The following is an 18,163-nucleotide window of genomic DNA, read 5'->3' as shown; positions in this document are numbered from 1 at the left end:
AACTTAGTTGACCAAATGATAATCTTTTCTTCTAATCCGGTACGATGAAGCCGACCTCTTTTTCTCTTTTATATTTCATTGATTTAGTTTCAATTTGTTTATTTTTTCAGATTTTCCCATTGTTGTTTTTCATTCTTCCAATGTTACATCTTGAAAACATGTAAGTTTCTTGCATTTTTCGTAATTTTTATTGTTTCATTATGAACTTAGTCGACTAAATGAGAGTCACCTTTATTTTACTTTACAACTTTGTGTGGTGTTGTCATATTCATCGTCTACCTTAAGTTTCATTCAATTTATGTCATTTTTAGGTGATATTTACACTATGAATGTGGTCTCTAATTTTACACTATTTTTTCAGTTTTGTTTTTCCTTCTTCTTCCTTTTATCTATCAACTCTATTTGGAGAGTTTTGTTTTTTTGTTTTTTTTTCTATTGAAAGTAAATCCTTAAATTAAAAAAAAAGTTTCATATAGTTGTTTTTACCTATGAGGTTTTGAGTAATTAATTATAAATATTATTTTATATGTAATTACTTTGAACCCGTTTGATATTCAGCAGACTTTAAATCTCAGTCGTTCGATATTCCCCTGGAACATTCTCCATCAATGTTAGAATATAATTTTCTACTATTAAGATCAAAATTATTTTAAATAAATTTATTATTATTTAATTTATATGAGTTATAGAATGTCTTAGTTCAACATTAATATCAAATATGATATTAGTTATGAATTCCATAAGACGCATATCATTAGTTTAGATTTGTTGAAGTATTAATCAATTAATATTTAATATTAATAATAAACCTTAAAAGTTAAAGGTCACTAAATAAAAAAAAACTCTCATATCCCTTCCTCTTAAACTTCCTTCATCAATGTCATTCTATAGACTTCTACTATGAATTGAAATAAATAAATTTATTATTATTTATTTCATGAGTTATGAAATTCAAAAACATATTTATATTTATTTATATATTGAGAAGTTTAGTAACCTCGAGGGTAAAATTGTCAATTAATAAAAAATGTTTCATATATTCATTTTTATCTATGAGCATTTAAGTAGTTATGCATATTATTTCATATGTGATTTTTCAGAACCGTTCAATATACAACAGACTTTTAATCTCAGCCGTTCGATATTCCCCTTCAATTTCCTCCATCAATGTTAGTATATAAGTTTCTACTATTAAGCTCAAAATTATTTTAAATGAATTTATCATTATTTAATTCATGAGTTATGGAATGTCATAGGTCAAAATTAATATTAAATATGATATTAGTTATGAATTCTATAAGACACATATTATTAGTTTAGGTTTGTTGAAGAGTTTAGGTTTGTTGAAGTATTAATCAACTAATAATTAATATTAATAATAAACCTTAAAAGTTAAAGGTCACTCAATAAAAAAAACTCCACTATCACTTCCTCTTGAACTTCCTTCATCAATGTCATTCTAAATATCTACTATTAATTGAAAATTACTTTAAATCAATTTATTATTATTTATTTTATATGAGTTATGAAATTCAAAAAAGTATGCTTAATACTAAATAAGATCTAATCAAAAAGAAAAAAAAACTATCACTAACCCTTTTCTCTACAACTATATAAATTAATAAGTGTTAATACTCATTCAACATGTGCACGTCACATAAGTTTTGTTGAAGCATTTGCTTTTGTTTTTTTAAAGGCTCAAGCTTCAAGACATTTTTCCAGGTACATATATCCAACGGCTAACTATTGATGTGCTAACCTAGAATGTTAACATGTGTTACAACATGATTTTTATTTCATGATGATCTTCAACTTGATTTCATCATCTAAAATTGAAACACCTAAAAAATTATTTTCTCATTTATTTGCTCAACTTTTTGTTATGTAGGATGACTCAAACAGTTCGTATGTTCCATGTGTGGGAAACAAGAGATTTCAAAACACCTGGAATTGTTAATAGTATTTAAGTGCTCTTAATCGTTGAAAATGTATTCAATTTATTTGTTATCCCCACTTTCATGGTACCTAATTCAAACTATTTGTTGTTACCATAGCAAAGTGAATTTTTAAAATTGTAGTTTTTCAAATGCCACAGTTTAGTGACACACTATGTGCAAGACAAGTTTATGCGATTCATAATTTTATGGTTCAAGCACCTGCTAGAAAATATAGAGTCACAAAGCACAACTACATGATTACTTGAATGAGCATCTCAAGAATTGAAGAGGCTACAAGTAACACTATTCCTAAAGTAAAATATAATTTTGTACAATTTAATATAGTTGATATCATAACATGTGATGCAAAAAGAAAAGGAAAACCATCTATATCTCTTTACTTCCTTCATCAATGTTAGTCTTATACTCCCTCCGGTCCTATTTATAAGCAACAAAAAAAAAATTCACATAGTTTAAGAAATGTAGTAAAACTAGATAAAATGCATTAAATTTGTCTTGAATCAAAATAAACTTCCAAAATTACCCTTTGTTATTCATGTTGGAAAGTGGGAAAGAGAGAGAATAATTAATGAGACACATTCTACAAGTTAGAATTAATAAGGGCATCATTGGAAAAAAATAATTAATATAATTCAAACTTTCATTTGGTTCTTATAAAAAGGACCAAGATTTTTCTTCTCTTTCATGCTTATGTCATTCCATATATTTATTATTATTTAATTCATTTGAGTTATGGAATGACATTGGACAAAATTATATTAAATATGATATCACTAAAAAAATATATATAGGGAATTTCATAAGACATGTTTAGATTTGTTGAAATATTAATCAACTAATAATTAATATAAATAAAAAACCTTAAAAGTTAAGGCCATTCAATAAAAAACTCCCCTAACCCTTCCTCTTGATCTTCCTTTATTATTGTCATTCTATGAACTTATACTATTAACTTCAAATTATTATAAATAAATTTATTATTATTTATTTCATGAGTTATAAATCTTGAAAAGACAAACTTAATATTAAATAAGATCTTACCAAAAAATACCACTTCTATCTGTAAAGTATAATAAAATTGTTATATCAAAAGAATAAATCCAAAACATCAATTAGATAAACAAGGACAAACAACACAAATCAAAAAGACAAGTACACTCATAAGAAAATCTGCGACAAAAAAAAAATTTAAAAACATAAATTAACACTTCGAAAAAAAACCTAATTATCACAAAAAAAATATTGTTTTTTCTCTTTCATATGAATAAATAATTTTAAAAAAACATAAAAAACACAATACAAAATAATAAAGAATGTCCCCGTGCGTTGCACGGGTAAAAAGTACTAGTAATACATATTTGGAAAGAGAAGATCTTGATGAATCTCCCAATAATGATGTTTATCCGTGTAATAAGGAGTTGTTTAAATAATTTAATTTTCTTTTCTAAATAAAAAACTTAGCAATTTAACCTCGAATGCTTATTTATTTAATTATTGACTTACCCAAAACAAATATATATATAGACTTCATATGATAATAAAATACTTAATTAATAATACATACCTCACTTTCTCTCAAATCACATTTTCATACATTTTTCTTTTTATTTCTCTATTCATTTTCTGTAACATCACAAATCATATATCTCATTATTCTCTAATTCCTACCTTATCTCGTAAGGGGGAAGTCCAATTAGTTTGTCAACTAAACATTATTCAATAATAAAAAGATATATATATATATATATATATAAGTACACATAATCCCCTATTGTTCTTCCATAACCCAAACAAATACCAAACCAGAAACAAACCCAATAGTTCAGAGTCAACAATGACTTCTTCTTCTGACACCAAGCAGAACCAGCTCCCATTGAAACCTATCCCAGGCAGCTATGGCCTCCCCTTCTTCGGCCCCATCGGCGACCGCCACGACTACTTCTACCACCAAGGCCGCGACACCTTCTTTGCCACCCGAATCAAAAAATACAACTCCACTGTCTTCAGAACCAACATGCCTCCCGGCCCCTTCATCTCCTCCGACCCTCGAGTCGTCGCGCTCCTCGACGGCGCCTCTTTCCCCATCCTCTTCGACAACGACAAGGTCGAGAAGTGAAACGTCTTCGACGACACTTTCATGCCCTCCACTTCCTTCACCGGCGGCCACCGCGTCTGCGCCTACCTTGACACCGCCGAGCCTCAACACACCGCGCTGAAACGCTTCTTCCTCGGCATTCTCCTCTCCCGGAAAGACACCTTCGTCCCTCTCTTCCGTACCACGCTCTCGGAGGCCTTCATCGAGATCGAGGACCAGTTGTCACAGAAAACCGGCAAGGCCGGTTTTAACGACGTCTTCGGTACCGCGTCGTTCAACTTCATGTTCCGCCTCCTCTGTGACAACAAGGACTCCTCGGAGACGAAGCTCGGCTCCGAGGGGCCGAAGCTGTCGGACACACGGCTGCTCTTTCAGCTGGCGCCGCTCATGACGTTGGGTCCTCCGAAGATCTTCAGCTACATCGAAGATATCTTGCTCCGCACGATTCCCTTCCCGTCATGTTTTATAAGGTTAGGGTTACCACCAGGGCTTTAAATTGCGGACCGCAACGCGCGTTGCGGCCGCAATATTGCCGTTGCGGAGCGCAGCGCAACCGCATCGGCCCGCAATTGCGGTGAGATTCGATTTCTCACCCAAACCCGTTACGTAACCGCATTTTGACATAAACGAAACGGAAAAAATGTCCGCAACGGGGTTCCGGCGACCGCAACGGGGTTTTCCGATCAACGAACACCGTTCCGTTTAGCAATTGGAAGGTAAAAAACAAATTATTTAGGGAATCTTATCTCATTCAGATCTCCAAAAAAGGACCAACCTTATCTTTTCACCTCTTTTACTCTGTAATCAGCTCTGTCTCTCTGCCTCTGGAAGTCTGGGTTCAACTCTGCTACTCTACTCTCTCTCGGTCACTCACCCACTCCACTCCTGCTGCTAGTGCTACTGCTACCCTCTCAAAATTCCAGATCTGTGCTACTGCTTGTGGTTGTGTCTGGTACATGAAGGTCTCCCTCTCAGTCTCAAGTCTCAAGTCTCAACTCTCAAGTCTCATCATCTTCTACTTCAGAATTCCGATTTAGTTCTTCTTCAATCTTCAGTTCTTCACTTCTTTGAACCTGGTTAGATTTAGATCTCCTTTCATATTTAGATTTCTGATGCCTCATTCACAAAAAACTTCAGTTACAGAAAGCTTTTCATACCATCTTTTTAGTACTAGGAGAACACTGATGAGTGATGACCTCTATTTCTCTTTTATTTGAACGTGTCTATGTCTCTCTCTCGTTATGAGCATGATATAGCATTATATATTATATATGTGAGCAATAATAATGTAAATTGATACATATTGGATTCAAATATTATATTGGTTTTTTGTATGTGAATGCAAAATTTTATTTTTATGCTATGACAAGAATGATAGTCTTTATTAGAAAAGAAAAAGAATGGTAATCTTTGACTGTAGTAGTCACTACTCAATACTCACTAGTCACTACTAGTACCTTAGTTTGTATTTCTCATCACCATGTTAAACTTCCATTGTTCAAACAGGGCCCTCAATATTACTATGCCTCCAAGACAAGAATGGCCAGTAGGCATAGAGAAAGATGGACGAAGTGATGATATTGGATGGCATTTTGGAACACAAGTTGATGAAAACCGAAATAACATTAGGTGCAATCTTTGCAATGTGATATATAAGGGTGGTATCACAAGATTGAAGCAACACTTAGCCCATGACAGAGGACAAGTAAAGCCTTGCCCTAATGTCACCCAGTTGATTAGAGAAAATTTGAAGAAACTACTTGCTGATACAAAAGCAAAATAAAAGATTCAAAAAAAAGAAAAGAAGAATTTGAGGAACGTCTAAGACATAATGATGAAGAAGATGATTATTCTATTGATGATCAAGTAAGGTTAGCTCAAGAAGAAAGCCTCAGAACACATTGTCAATGGGAGGATAGGAACATGTTCAGACATCAACCTGGAGGATCCAGAAATATTTATGAACAAGGGGGAGGTTCTCGTGCAAGTGTTAGTGGTGGTGAAAGGCCTGAGGATATTGCTTTTGCTTTGAGGTCTACAGATATTAGTCTTGCCAGGACAAAAAGTATGAAGCAACCGAAAATTAAGCCGGGTATAATGAAAACATTAAGGAAGAATCTTGGAGTAGCAGTAAGCAAGTTTATTATTTATGAACGCTTACCCATGAATTTGTCTAACTCTCCTTGGCTACACAATTTGATAGTTGCAGCTGCTGAAGTTGGAAAAAATGTTAAATGTCCAACACCTTATGAAGTTTCTGATGTTTATTTAGAAGAGGAATACAATACCATGCAGAAATGGATAAAAACTTTGAGAGGCACATGGAAAGATAAAGGTGTGACAATAATGTGTGATGGTTGGACAGATGGTTTGAATCATACACATATTATGAATTTTCTGGTTTATAGCAGTAAGGGGACAGTTTTCTTGAACTCTATTGATGTTTCTGGTGCAGCGACAAGAGACACTAATTTTTACTTCCAGTTGTTAGATAAAATTGTTGAAGAGGTGGGAGAAGAACATGTAGTTCAAGTGGTTACAGATAATGAAGCAACATTAAAAGCAGCTGGTCATAAGCTAATGGAAAAGAGGCCCCATCTGTATTGGTCTGCATGTGCTGCTCATTGTTTAGATCTTTGCTTGGAGGATATAGGGAAAAAGAAAAATGTGCAGGCTGTATTGAATGATGCAAAGACTGTGACTAATTTTATCTACAACCACATATGGACTGTGAGTCTCATGAAACAGTTTACAAATGGTAGAGAAATTGTCCGGCCTGGTATTACTCGGTTTGCAACACAATGCTTACAGCTTCAAGCAATTCTGAAACAAAAGGATGGCTTGACCAAGATGTTTGACTCTCAAGAATTCAAAAGATCTAAGTTTGGGAGAGATAAATCTGGTGCTGCATTTGAAGCCCAAAAAATTGTTAATGATAAAGAATTCTGGGCGAAGTCTGCTGACATACAAAGAAACATTTGATGGAACTACAAAGGTCATAATGAGATTGGAAAGAAACATGGAAGATCAAATACAAGCTTTGAACCAGGTTACTATTAAATAGTTATTTGATCTTGTTGTTGTAATTTTATCATATTATTATACATTCACGTATTGGCAAGTTATGTTGTGTTGTGTAGTTGATGATTTTTAAGGAAAAAGGTGAGACATTTGGTACACCTCAAGCTCAAATGGGATGGTGTAAAATGAATCCAGGTAAAAACTCTCTATTTCAACACATTCATTATTGACATGTTTATCTTTTATAAAGCTAATAATTTATTTAATTTGGTTGTTCATTTAAAATAGCTGAATGGTGGGAAGTATTTGGTGAATGTGCTCCGCAACTTACACGTTTGGCTATAAAAGTTCTTAGTCAAACAACTTCAGCCACAAATTGTGAGAGAAATTGGAGTACATTCAGTTATATACATACAAAGACAAGGAATAGGCTTAAGTATAAAAAGTTGCGGAAACTTGTCTTCACATACTATAATATGAAGTTGAAAATGAGGCATTAGAAGAGAAGAAGTTCAGAAGAAATTGAAAAAAGTTTCAATCCTATCAATCTTGACTACATATTTCAAGAAGATGATCCATTATCACCCTGGATTGAAGAAAGAGAAAATCCAGTGTTAGATGGAACACAAAATTCACAATGGTTGCCTATAGATAGTTCAGATGATGAACATGTGGAAGATGGCAGCGGTGACACAAATTCCAATGGAAGTGGTGGTGCTTTGAGTCCACCAAGTAACAATAGTGGTGGTGGTGGTGGAAATGAAGCTGGTAATCAAGGAAGTGAACAGGGTGATGAAGAGGATGAGCAAATGATGAATGATCCATACCAAGAGATGCCACATACTAGACGTGACCAAAATCTAGTGACTGATATGACTGGTCTTAGATCAGGTATATTGTATGGTTCCTTTGGATATATTATTTCTTGATAAGAGAGTATGCATGTTAAAATTTGGAGAGGAAGAAATAAATAAGATGTGGACTTGAAAGTCTTCTTCTCATATTGCAGGTCGGTACTCACAATCTAAAAGAGGAAGATCAACACAAAATATTCCACTTGATGAATCTTCTTCTTCTCATGTTGCACAAAGCTTTAGTGACTTTAGCATTGATGAATCTTCTGAAACTAGCCAAGCGTATTATCCACCTACTTATCAATATCCTTATTATAATACTAACAATGAGTACTCAAGTGATGGAGATCCTTCCTTGAACCACTCATCAATTAATTATGATCCTTATTATCAACAACAAAGTGGTGGATTTTTTGGTTATGTCTTTGGACAAGGAGCTACACAAGGTGATAGCCAAAGTGAAATTGGAAGTTATGATCGTCCGCGCCATTCTACTATGTGGTAGAAAAATTCATGTGAGTTATATTTAAAATTTGTATTTGCAAATTAGTTCATTATTTATGCATAAAAATATTAATATTCTTAAAACTTGTAGAAATTAATTTCTTATTTTTATCATGTTTTCCTTTGTGTAACGCCCCGATTTCTCGAGTGTTACACAGTAACTAATTAACAAATTTTCAGAAAGAGTTTTCGTCGATTCACTTATTAATCTTGAATTAATGATAAAAGTTCAATTTTACAAAATTCTCGAAACTTAACCATTTCAAACTTGCGGAAATAATCATCAACGTAAACCTCAAACTTTATTAATCATTGAAAAGAGTATGAAATAAATATCCGGAAGAAAACTTCAAAGTAAATTACATCAAGTTAAACTATCTCAACTAAAATAAAGTAATGGTTCAATACTTCCAAAACTCGGTACTCCCAACCCAAAAGAAAAATGGATGTCTCACAACCCAACCATATCCTTGGCCCCTTCCTCTTTAACTTCTTCCTCTTCATCAGAAGTGTAGTCGTCATCCGGTAGTGGCTCGTCACGTAGCATCAACTCCCAAGAATGAGTCGTCGCCATTATCTTCACGACCATCTACCCTCCCCCCCAAATAAACACATAGCAAACAAGCAGGGTCAGGTCCAACAAAAAGAATGATAATGACAAAATCAACAACAACATAATATAAGTACATTATATGTCTTTTATGGGAAAGAGTCAGTTACTAACGGAATCTCACATCACACAACCCACCAATCCTGCCTTGGTCAATCATTTACATCCGCAGATGTACAATCACGTGAAGCTGCAATACTTCACAAAAATCTCATGGTGACCGCAGTCAACCAAACACGTGGAGCCGCAATGATCCACAAAATCTCTAGGTGACCGCAGTCAACTTTTTCACGTGGAGACCAACAGTCAATCCACAATATAATTCTCCCTCGCGTGCAAGCCCATCGTTCTCATGGACTATAGTCTACACTAGACCTATGCCCATATTATTCACATTTACTTGCAAGCGAGTTAATTACACGTTTCTCTTTGTTTAAGTCTCTAAAGTCAACCTAGAGTCTTACATCAACATCGCATAAATACAACAATTAAACGATCACAGACACATCGGGAATTACAGCTAGATGAGCGACCCTTTGAACAATTTCCAATAATATCACAATTCACGTAAGGCATAGCATAAACTTACACTTACGCATGGCACATCATGGCATAAATTATCAAATAAGGTAACATAAGGCTTATGCATGGAAAACAACACATTTTCGCAACTTAGCTTTTTGGACAGCAAAAACAAGGTTCATTGAAATTGGTCTACAGAATGCGTCCTCCAACAAAAAAATCATGTATAATATCTTTCTGGAAAGCTATTTTAAAGATCTACAACTCTCTAGTTAAAATCATTTTCATTTGAGCCCCAGAATTAGGTGATATTACTCCTTAAAGTTTCTGTCCAACACTGGGAAAAACAACAGGTATGACAGTTACCCAAAATGACCTACAACACACAATACTAGACCAAAATTTATGATCTTTATATGCCTGGAAAGATCTTTCGAAGATCTACAATTTGTATTTTAATCATTTCTTTTTTTTGCGACCAGAAACAAGTGAAAATAGGACCTGAAGTTTACTGTCCAGCACAGAAATCTGACAGAGAATGCATTTGCCATCAATTTCGTTGTAGCCATTCTATTCTAAGGGTTCTAAGTCATCTACCAGCATCAAATATAGTAACATGTTCACAGTGTAACCCAATATGACATGGAAAAAGTCCAGCACACATCGCATATTCAAAACCTCAAGCACATCAATCAAGTTCATACATAAAATCATGTCAAAGCATGGCAATATGGCCTAGACATGCTACCCAACTCCTAGGACCAGCCCTTACCTTGGCTAACTTGGTGAAAAGGAAAAGGTTTTGGTGAAGAAAAGGTCCAAGAATGCTGCTGTCCACGTCCCCTCACTCTCCCTCGCAGCTCTCTCTCTCTCTCGCAAGGTTCTCCCTCTCGCGCGTGCGTCACTGGCGGTGGTGGCGGCTTGATCGGCGGCGCCTCTCTCTTGCTCTCTCTCAGATTTTCACGTGGAGCTGTATGGTTTCTGTTCTTGTTCAGAATGAGGGGAAAATAAGGGTTTTCCTCCCTTATTTCCCATGCAACCCGCGGCCTCACACACATGTGGGCTAGGGTTTCATTTTCTTTTTCTTCTTTTCACTTAAGCCTGCAACCACCCTTGACCCATTAATAATCACCACTTAACCAGGTCCAAATTACAGATAGGCCCCACTCTTTATAATTAAAACCCAATTAAACTCGGAATTAAAAAGAAAATACAACACTTAATCCGCTGGCACATTACAGCCCGACCCTTGCTCAGTAAAATTCGAATATCTCAAGCTACAGAGGTCGGAATGACCTGATTCAACTTCGAGAATTTTCTACACTTAAAGGGCTACAACTCTCATGAAGAAAGGTTTCCAAAATGAGGTCTTTACAGGCGTAATCTGTCAAGACTCAAACTTAGCCAAAAGTCTCATTTAATTCAATCTATCACTTAAGCATTACATAGGTAAGTCTAGGGTCTTACACTTTGCAGTGAATCAAAATGGTGACTTGCTAGAATTTGTGATGATTGATGACTATCAACTTGCAACAAGTTATATTCTTCTAGGATAGTTTCATTTGATTAAATTTATCCTAGACTTGTTCCTAAGTTCTCTTACTTACTTGCTAATGTTGTACTTGAATTATAAACGTGAATCCTATGTAATATGTATTATGTTTTCTTATTTCTTTGTTTAATCTAATTTAAATAATCAATTAGTATGATACAAGGTCTTAAAAAACAAATAAACATGCATTGCGGTAAAAATAATTGATTTTTTAACATACGGTGAAAATTTTAAAAAAATCACACCGCAACAGCCGCAACCCGCATTGCGGTAACCACATTACCCGCATCCGCAACGACCGCAACCGCGACCGCGACCGCGACCGCATCCGCAATTTAAAACACTAGTTACCACACTTGTGCATTTAGTAAAGTATGCAGTTACTAAAACTTTTTTGTTGAATATCCTAGATCAGTTACAGCTAGTGTTATGAAGATAATAGATCAGTTTTGAAGAGATAGTTGGCAGATAGTTTATTTTTTGTCCTATATATCCTGTCAAGATCTTGGACCCCTCTTCTTTTTTTGTTAGGTTGCCTCCTTCTCACAGTTTTAATTCTAGTAAGTTTTTCAAGAAGATCGTAAAATAAGTCACAATCATTTTGTTAGGAAAATTTATAACTAAAAATTACTAGTAGTTAGTAGATACGTTACTGTTTTCTAATTCTCATGTTTAATGGAAAGTCACTTAATCTTCCTCTCTCAGTTTCAGTTAAAGTTGGTTTGGAAGAAGATTGTTAAATCAGTTATAGTCAGTTTGTGATATTAAAAACAAATCCCTACTATATTTGTTAATCTTCCTCTGCTTGATGTAAAACCACACTTCAATTTTTCTCTTACAATTCCAGATACAATTAATTTTTTTTTTTTTGAAATTCTGATACAATTAATTTGTTGTGTAAGGATTGTATTTCAAATAGTTACCGTCTCTTTGTTAACAATTTTACTGGTTCTAAATTCTAATATAATGCAGCTCCGGCTACAAGAAGCTCTATGAGGCATTTTATACCTCGGCGGGGACGGTGCTTGACGAGGCTGAGCAGGCTGGGTTGAAAAGAAGTGAGGCGTGCCACAACCTCGTTTTCATGGCGGGCTTCAATGCCTACGCCGGGTTGAAGAATCAGTTTCCTGTGGTGATAAAGTGGGTGGGTTTAGGTAGCAAGAAGCTTCACGACGAACTCGCGAGCGAGATCAGGAGCGTGGTGAAGGAAGAAGGAGGCGTAACAATTCTATCCTTGGAGAAAATGAGTTTGTTGAAATCAATGGTTTATGAGGTCCTGAGGATTCAGCCCGTGGTACCGTATCAGTACGCGAAGGCGAGAGAGGACTTAGTTATTCGTAGCCATGATGCTTCATTTAAAAAGGGCGAGATATTATTCAGGTACCAACCGTTCGCGACAAAAAGACCCCAAGATCTTTGATGATCCTGAGGAGTTTCTGCCCCGGCGGTTTGAGGGTGAAGGTGAGAAGCTGCTGAAGCATGTGTTGTGGGCCAACGGGAAAGAGACGGAGGAGCCGTCTGCTGGGAACAAGCAGTGTCCGGGGAGGAATCTGGTGGTGCTCATGTGCAGGTTGTTCTTGGTGGAGTTATTCTTACGTTATGATACGTTTGGATTTGAGTTTAAAAGTAGTGCTTTTGGTCCTGCTGTTACCATTACGTCTCTCACCAAAGCCTCCACCTTGTGATTTTAGATCTTATTATTCTCATTGCTTTCTTCCTCAGATTCAGAACTACTAAGGTTATGATTCGGATGGATCACCTGCAGATATTGTGTGATGTGAATAGAAAAGAAGATTGAAATATAAAGAGAATTTGAATGGAAATGAAATGTATATGAGATGGAAGAAAATTGACCCTACAAAAAACTTTCCATATAGTGACGGTAGCAAACCGTTGGTAAAGGATAAAAAACCGTAGGTATAGCCCAAAAAACTGATACCGATGAAAATTATTTTCGTGGTTTTTAATTCGCTATACCGACGGTTTTCTTTCCGTCGGTATAGTGTATAGTGACGGAAATACATAATAATGCTTTAAGATTTACCTATTAATTCTCTTCCGTCGATATATGTCAAAAATCACTACAAAAAATTTGGTATTTAGTGGCGGTTCAAAACCGCTGCAATAAGGGTGAAATTGTCAGAAAATGATATGGTAGCCCCCTGCCACCAAAAACTGCTTATAAGTCCAAGATGAAACCAGGAAGGACCAGAAGCCATTAATCCTAAAACCATATTTTGGCATCATCATTCTAAGCATTATACATCCATAATCACAAAAATGATATAGAATAGGATTAAAATGCTTCCCTTAAGCCATTAATCAAAGAATAATCTAAGCATGTAAATCAACATAAATGCTCACAACCGACACTTACAAAATAATAATTTACTAATACACTTGTTAAATCTTGAGAAAGTAGGGTTGTCCAAGCTAACTTAAGAAGAAATTAAAAAAATATGAAATTCAGAAAAATCTAACTAAACATTTAGCTAAATTATCAATTCTAAACATCAAAGAAGAGAAGTGATTTATGTGCTCACCAACTACATAAGAGAAGTGAATGCCTACTTTAGAAGTAACTGTAAATAAAAAAGGTATTTTGTATTAGTGCAAAAAGTAATCACATGAAATCAAAAATTAAAAGAGAGAGAGAGATAAAGTCGAAATCATATGAAAACAAAATGCAATACCTCATCCAAACCCATAATAGTTGCAGGGACATAGTCAAGTTGGCAAGCTCAGTGATTTGAAACAAAGATTCCAGCAGCTCCAACTAGTATCTTAGCTACATTATTAGCATAATATATTGAATTACTTGCAAGATTAAGAAAATGGTCCTAATAAAGACAAAAGGACAGACATCATCAGAGTAAATCTGTTTGATAGACTTACTATCTTCAGCAGTAAGTACTGTTGGTGTGAGGACATAAATATTTGACATTCAGCATAGGTGTAATTAGCTGTAATATCCCATAGATTAAGGGATATCAGTCAGTTTAGAATCAAAACAGTATTTACCTTTTATATGTCCCTGTAATCACGTTACCTACTTGTATATAGTTAGGATAATTTGAAGGTGCGAAAAACACTAGAAAGGGGGGGTTTGAATAGAGCTTTTGATAAACGTTTCCCTCTTTGAACTTTTGGCAAACTTAAAGATAAGAACTAGGTGCAAAAGAATATAAGAAGGAGCAAGCAAGTATTTTATCCTGGTTCACTTGAGATAAAAGCTCAAGCTAATCCAGTCCACCCGTGAAGGTGATTTCTTCCTTCTTATGATAAAGGCAACCCACTAATCAGGTAAATGTTACAACTACACTTGAAACCTACAAGTGACTAACAATACACTGACTTAGCTCACACTAAGATTCACTCTCTTAGTCTTCTCTAGGATCCGATCAACCTTGATCTCCTAAAGGTAAACTAAACAACTGTTTAAGAAAGTATTGTTTACAAAGAGATTGCTTCTAAAAAGCTTGTAGTAAACACAATGAATTCAAGATGAAAGAATGCTTAGAAAGTTTGAATATAGCTTGCGCGTATGAGATTCTTCCAACCGCATCTTTCAATCTTCAGCCTCTATTTATACTCCAAGGATTAGGGTTTGAACGCTGCATGGGAATGCTACCGTTGGAGGGGCAGATTTGGAATTTCCAACTTCTGCTGTGGCTGAGAAAGTTAGGTTAGGTCGTCAGGATAGTACAACTGCTTTTGTACTTTGGATAGTGACTTGACCTTTACCCTTGTAGACTTCTGATCAGAGGAAAGCTTCGTGTTGGAACTTGTGAAGCTTGTTGATCAGAGTCAGAGGGAAGCATGGATCCTCTGACCGTTGTATCTTCTGATTCTGAACTCAGAGCGAAGTACTTGGTCTTCAGAGCCATTCTGCTTCTGGACTTTAGAGTCTCCACTTTTCAGCTTCTGGATCTTCAGAGTCTTCTACACCATCAGAACATCTGAACCTTCAGAGTGTCTAGGTTGTCAGAACGTCTGGATCATCAGAACTTCAAGTGAGCTGAGTCCTTATCAGAGCTTGATTTACTTCAGATCTTCTGAAGCTTTTCTACTGTTCAGACTGAACATAGAGATTGCGAAAGCGTTGCTAGGATCACTCTTTAAGCACAGTGCTTCTGATTTGTGTGAGTTTGTGTCAAGGTTAGAGCCTGTTAAGAGCACACTCAGAAAACACGTTAGAGTACCATAATTGTTCATACTAAAAGGTTAACTTGTAATCATCAAAACATAGAGTTGTACTACTAGATCAAAACTTGATCTTACAATCTCCCCCTTTTTGATGATGACAAAACTAAGTATTTTGATGAACAATTCTTAAATAATAAACTGAATTCACTCAGAGTTTAGAGAAATAGAATAAGACTTATCCTGATGTGAATGGTTTATTTTGGCTCATTCTGAATTCAAGTCACTGCTTGATTCTGAGCTTAGCTCCCCCTGAATCTAAGACTTAATGAAAACGTTAGTAATGTCTAGATTCTGAGCTAAAAAAAATATAAGAGTTCAGAGTGAAATTGCATGACATAGATGAATTGGAATATTCAGAGCGCATAGGTATTCAGAGTCACGAATAGGGTATCAGAGTCAAACTAATATCACTTCAGAAGAAGTGAAATGTATTCCTTGTATTTGCCCAGTGACACATCTATGGTCATAAAGATGGAACTTGTAAGACCCAAGTTTTTAAGTTTTGGATAAGGGAATAAAATACAAGAGTTTATTGGATGAAATAAATTTATGAAAGAGAAGGTTCAGGAAAAGTCCAAGGATTATATCAAAACCGATAAAAGTTATAGCACGACTAACGTTCGCCTAATCTTAGGTCGAAGACCCTAGTGAATAGTTAATTTATACTTTAGGACACGATGGAAACTAATTCCAAAAAAAAACCTCAAAGAAATATTAGAATTTCTCTTATTCGTCTATAAACAAGTATTTCGACGCGAAACCCTGGAACGTACGAACGTCAAATTCCAATTCTCGGAAGTTTGCCGAAACGGAATCCCTGATAGTTCGAGAAACCTAAGATCGACGGACGATGAAGACTTTTTCTATTCGGAGCTTCAAATGAAGATTCCACCCGCGTTCGCCTATTTCTCTCGTTATTTCTAATCTTTCTTCAGAAGGAAGTTTTCTCATCCGACATCCACTGCAAAAAGTAACTTATCGGGTAAAATAGTTTTACACCGACTTTGCGTTAGTCACCTAAAATACAAGGAAACCTCTGTTGAGTTTTGGAATTCTGTCGCCAAAACCTATCTTAGAACTCACGGAGAATGAAGCCGGAAAAATAGGAATCATTCTTATATTTTTATTTTAACTCTATGAGTTAAATCCTCCGGTATCTAAACTAATCTGTACCGGTTTACAAAATATCTTCTCAAAATATCTCCCTAAAATATCTATTCGTTCTTATCCAGTCTTTGATAAATATCTATTCATTCTTATCCAATCTTTGATAAATATCTATTCGTTCTTATCCAATCTTTGATAAATATCTATTCGTTCTTATCCAATCTTTGATAAATATCTATTCGTTCTTATCCAATTTCTGATAAATATCTATTCAACCTTATCCGATCCTTGATAAATATCTACTCATCCTTATCTAATCTCTACAAAATATCTTTACAAAATATCTTTACCAAAATATCTTCTCAAAAATATCTATCCATCCTTATCCATCCACCAATGCATCCTTATCCAAACTTTGCAAAATATCTCCATTTCCTTCACTATATATAGGTTATAAGCTAGAAAATGAAAATTTTGCAAAACTCACCCATTTCTTTCCCCAAAACCGCGGCCAAGAGAGGAGAAGAGGAGGAAGTTGATCTTCGCGAATTCTTGCCCGTTTGCTTCACCGATCGTTGCTAATCGAAGACCTTGAGGTAGATAAACTATATCTCTCTTCTGATCGTCGTTTCTGTCGACTTCTCCTAAGTCTTTATGTGTCCAAAGTTTTGAGGTTTTTGGAAAATTGTCCAAATAGCTTGATTTCTTTGTCTAAACATCTTCCCTACGTGCTCAGAAGCACTTCTGTCGGATTAGTTTTTTCGTAATGTCGCCGGAATCAATTCTACCTCAAATACCCATTTTGGGGAAAAGTCTCAATCTTTTAGCTTAGAACTCTCGACTTGGCTTAGTGCTAGTAGGATTAGTTGTCATAAACGTCGTTGTTGACGTCTCCATCCAATTTGTTTTTCAAAAATCCAGTTTTGAAATTCTGAGTTTAAAATAATGACCAAACTACCCCTATGTCAGTTTTCGATCCGAAAATTTTTCCGAGCTTAGATCCGCCTTAGTTACGACTTATGATAACCTAGGAACCAAGTTTGATCGAAGAAAAATCGACCCTCCCAATTAGGAAAAGTGGCCGAGAGCTATACCAAGGGGGGGAGGAAATCCGACTTTTTCGAAAACTTGTCCTAACGCGTTAGATTGGCGTACCACGGAGTTGTAGTGTTCCGTGTGACCCTAGGACTTATTGTTTGCTGAGTTTCTGACTCATTGTGATTGATTTCTGTGAAATTTCTTTAAGGCTCGTTTGAGGAATTCGGAGGACTTGAGGAGGAAGATCGTGAAGGAAAGTTCAAGGAGCGAGCTGGAAAATCAACAGGTGAGGGCTACTCTCTGAATTACTAGCTAATGCTTTAGGTGTCGACGAATTCGACTTGATTTATGTGTTATGCACTTAATTGCTAATTGCCTGAAATGATTTCTGAGGCTTCGGCCGATCTTGTTGAGTACTTGATGCCATGATATTGTGTGCTAAATGATTCACATGTTATGTGCTAAATGGTTAATCTAGGATGTGTTGGAATATGCTGTTTATGTTTATTGATTGAGCTGATTTATTTATGTTACTCCACTTATATCTGTTATGCTTTAGAGTGAGGATAACGGGCATGTCATGCCGATTTTATTTTGAGATTTTGGGAAAGTTTGATGGGACGGACCGAGGTTCGTACCCTATTATTGTTTTATGGATCGAGACCTTCTCAAAGGAAAATGAGCTTGAAAATGTTA

At 35.5% G+C, this 18,163-nt stretch overlaps 1 protein-coding gene and 1 pseudogene across 1 annotated transcript; both read left to right on the top strand.

Moving 5' to 3' along the window:
• The first annotated feature begins 3,694 nt into the window (after positions 1-3,694).
• LOC130737451 (allene oxide synthase 3-like) lies at positions 3,695-12,982 on the top strand (annotated as a pseudogene).
• LOC130735955 (uncharacterized) lies at positions 5,977-7,035 on the top strand. Its single transcript, XM_057587823.1, has one exon. The coding sequence runs from the start codon at positions 5,977-5,979 to the stop codon at positions 7,033-7,035; it is 1,059 nt and encodes a 352-aa protein (XP_057443806.1).
• Positions 12,983-18,163: the final 5,181 nt, after the last annotated feature.

This window comes from Lotus japonicus, chromosome 2, assembly GCF_012489685.1.
Source record: "Lotus japonicus ecotype B-129 chromosome 2, LjGifu_v1.2".
NCBI lineage: Eukaryota > Viridiplantae > Streptophyta > Magnoliopsida > Fabales > Fabaceae > Lotus > Lotus japonicus.
This window is presented reverse-complemented; position numbering and strand designations above follow the sequence as displayed.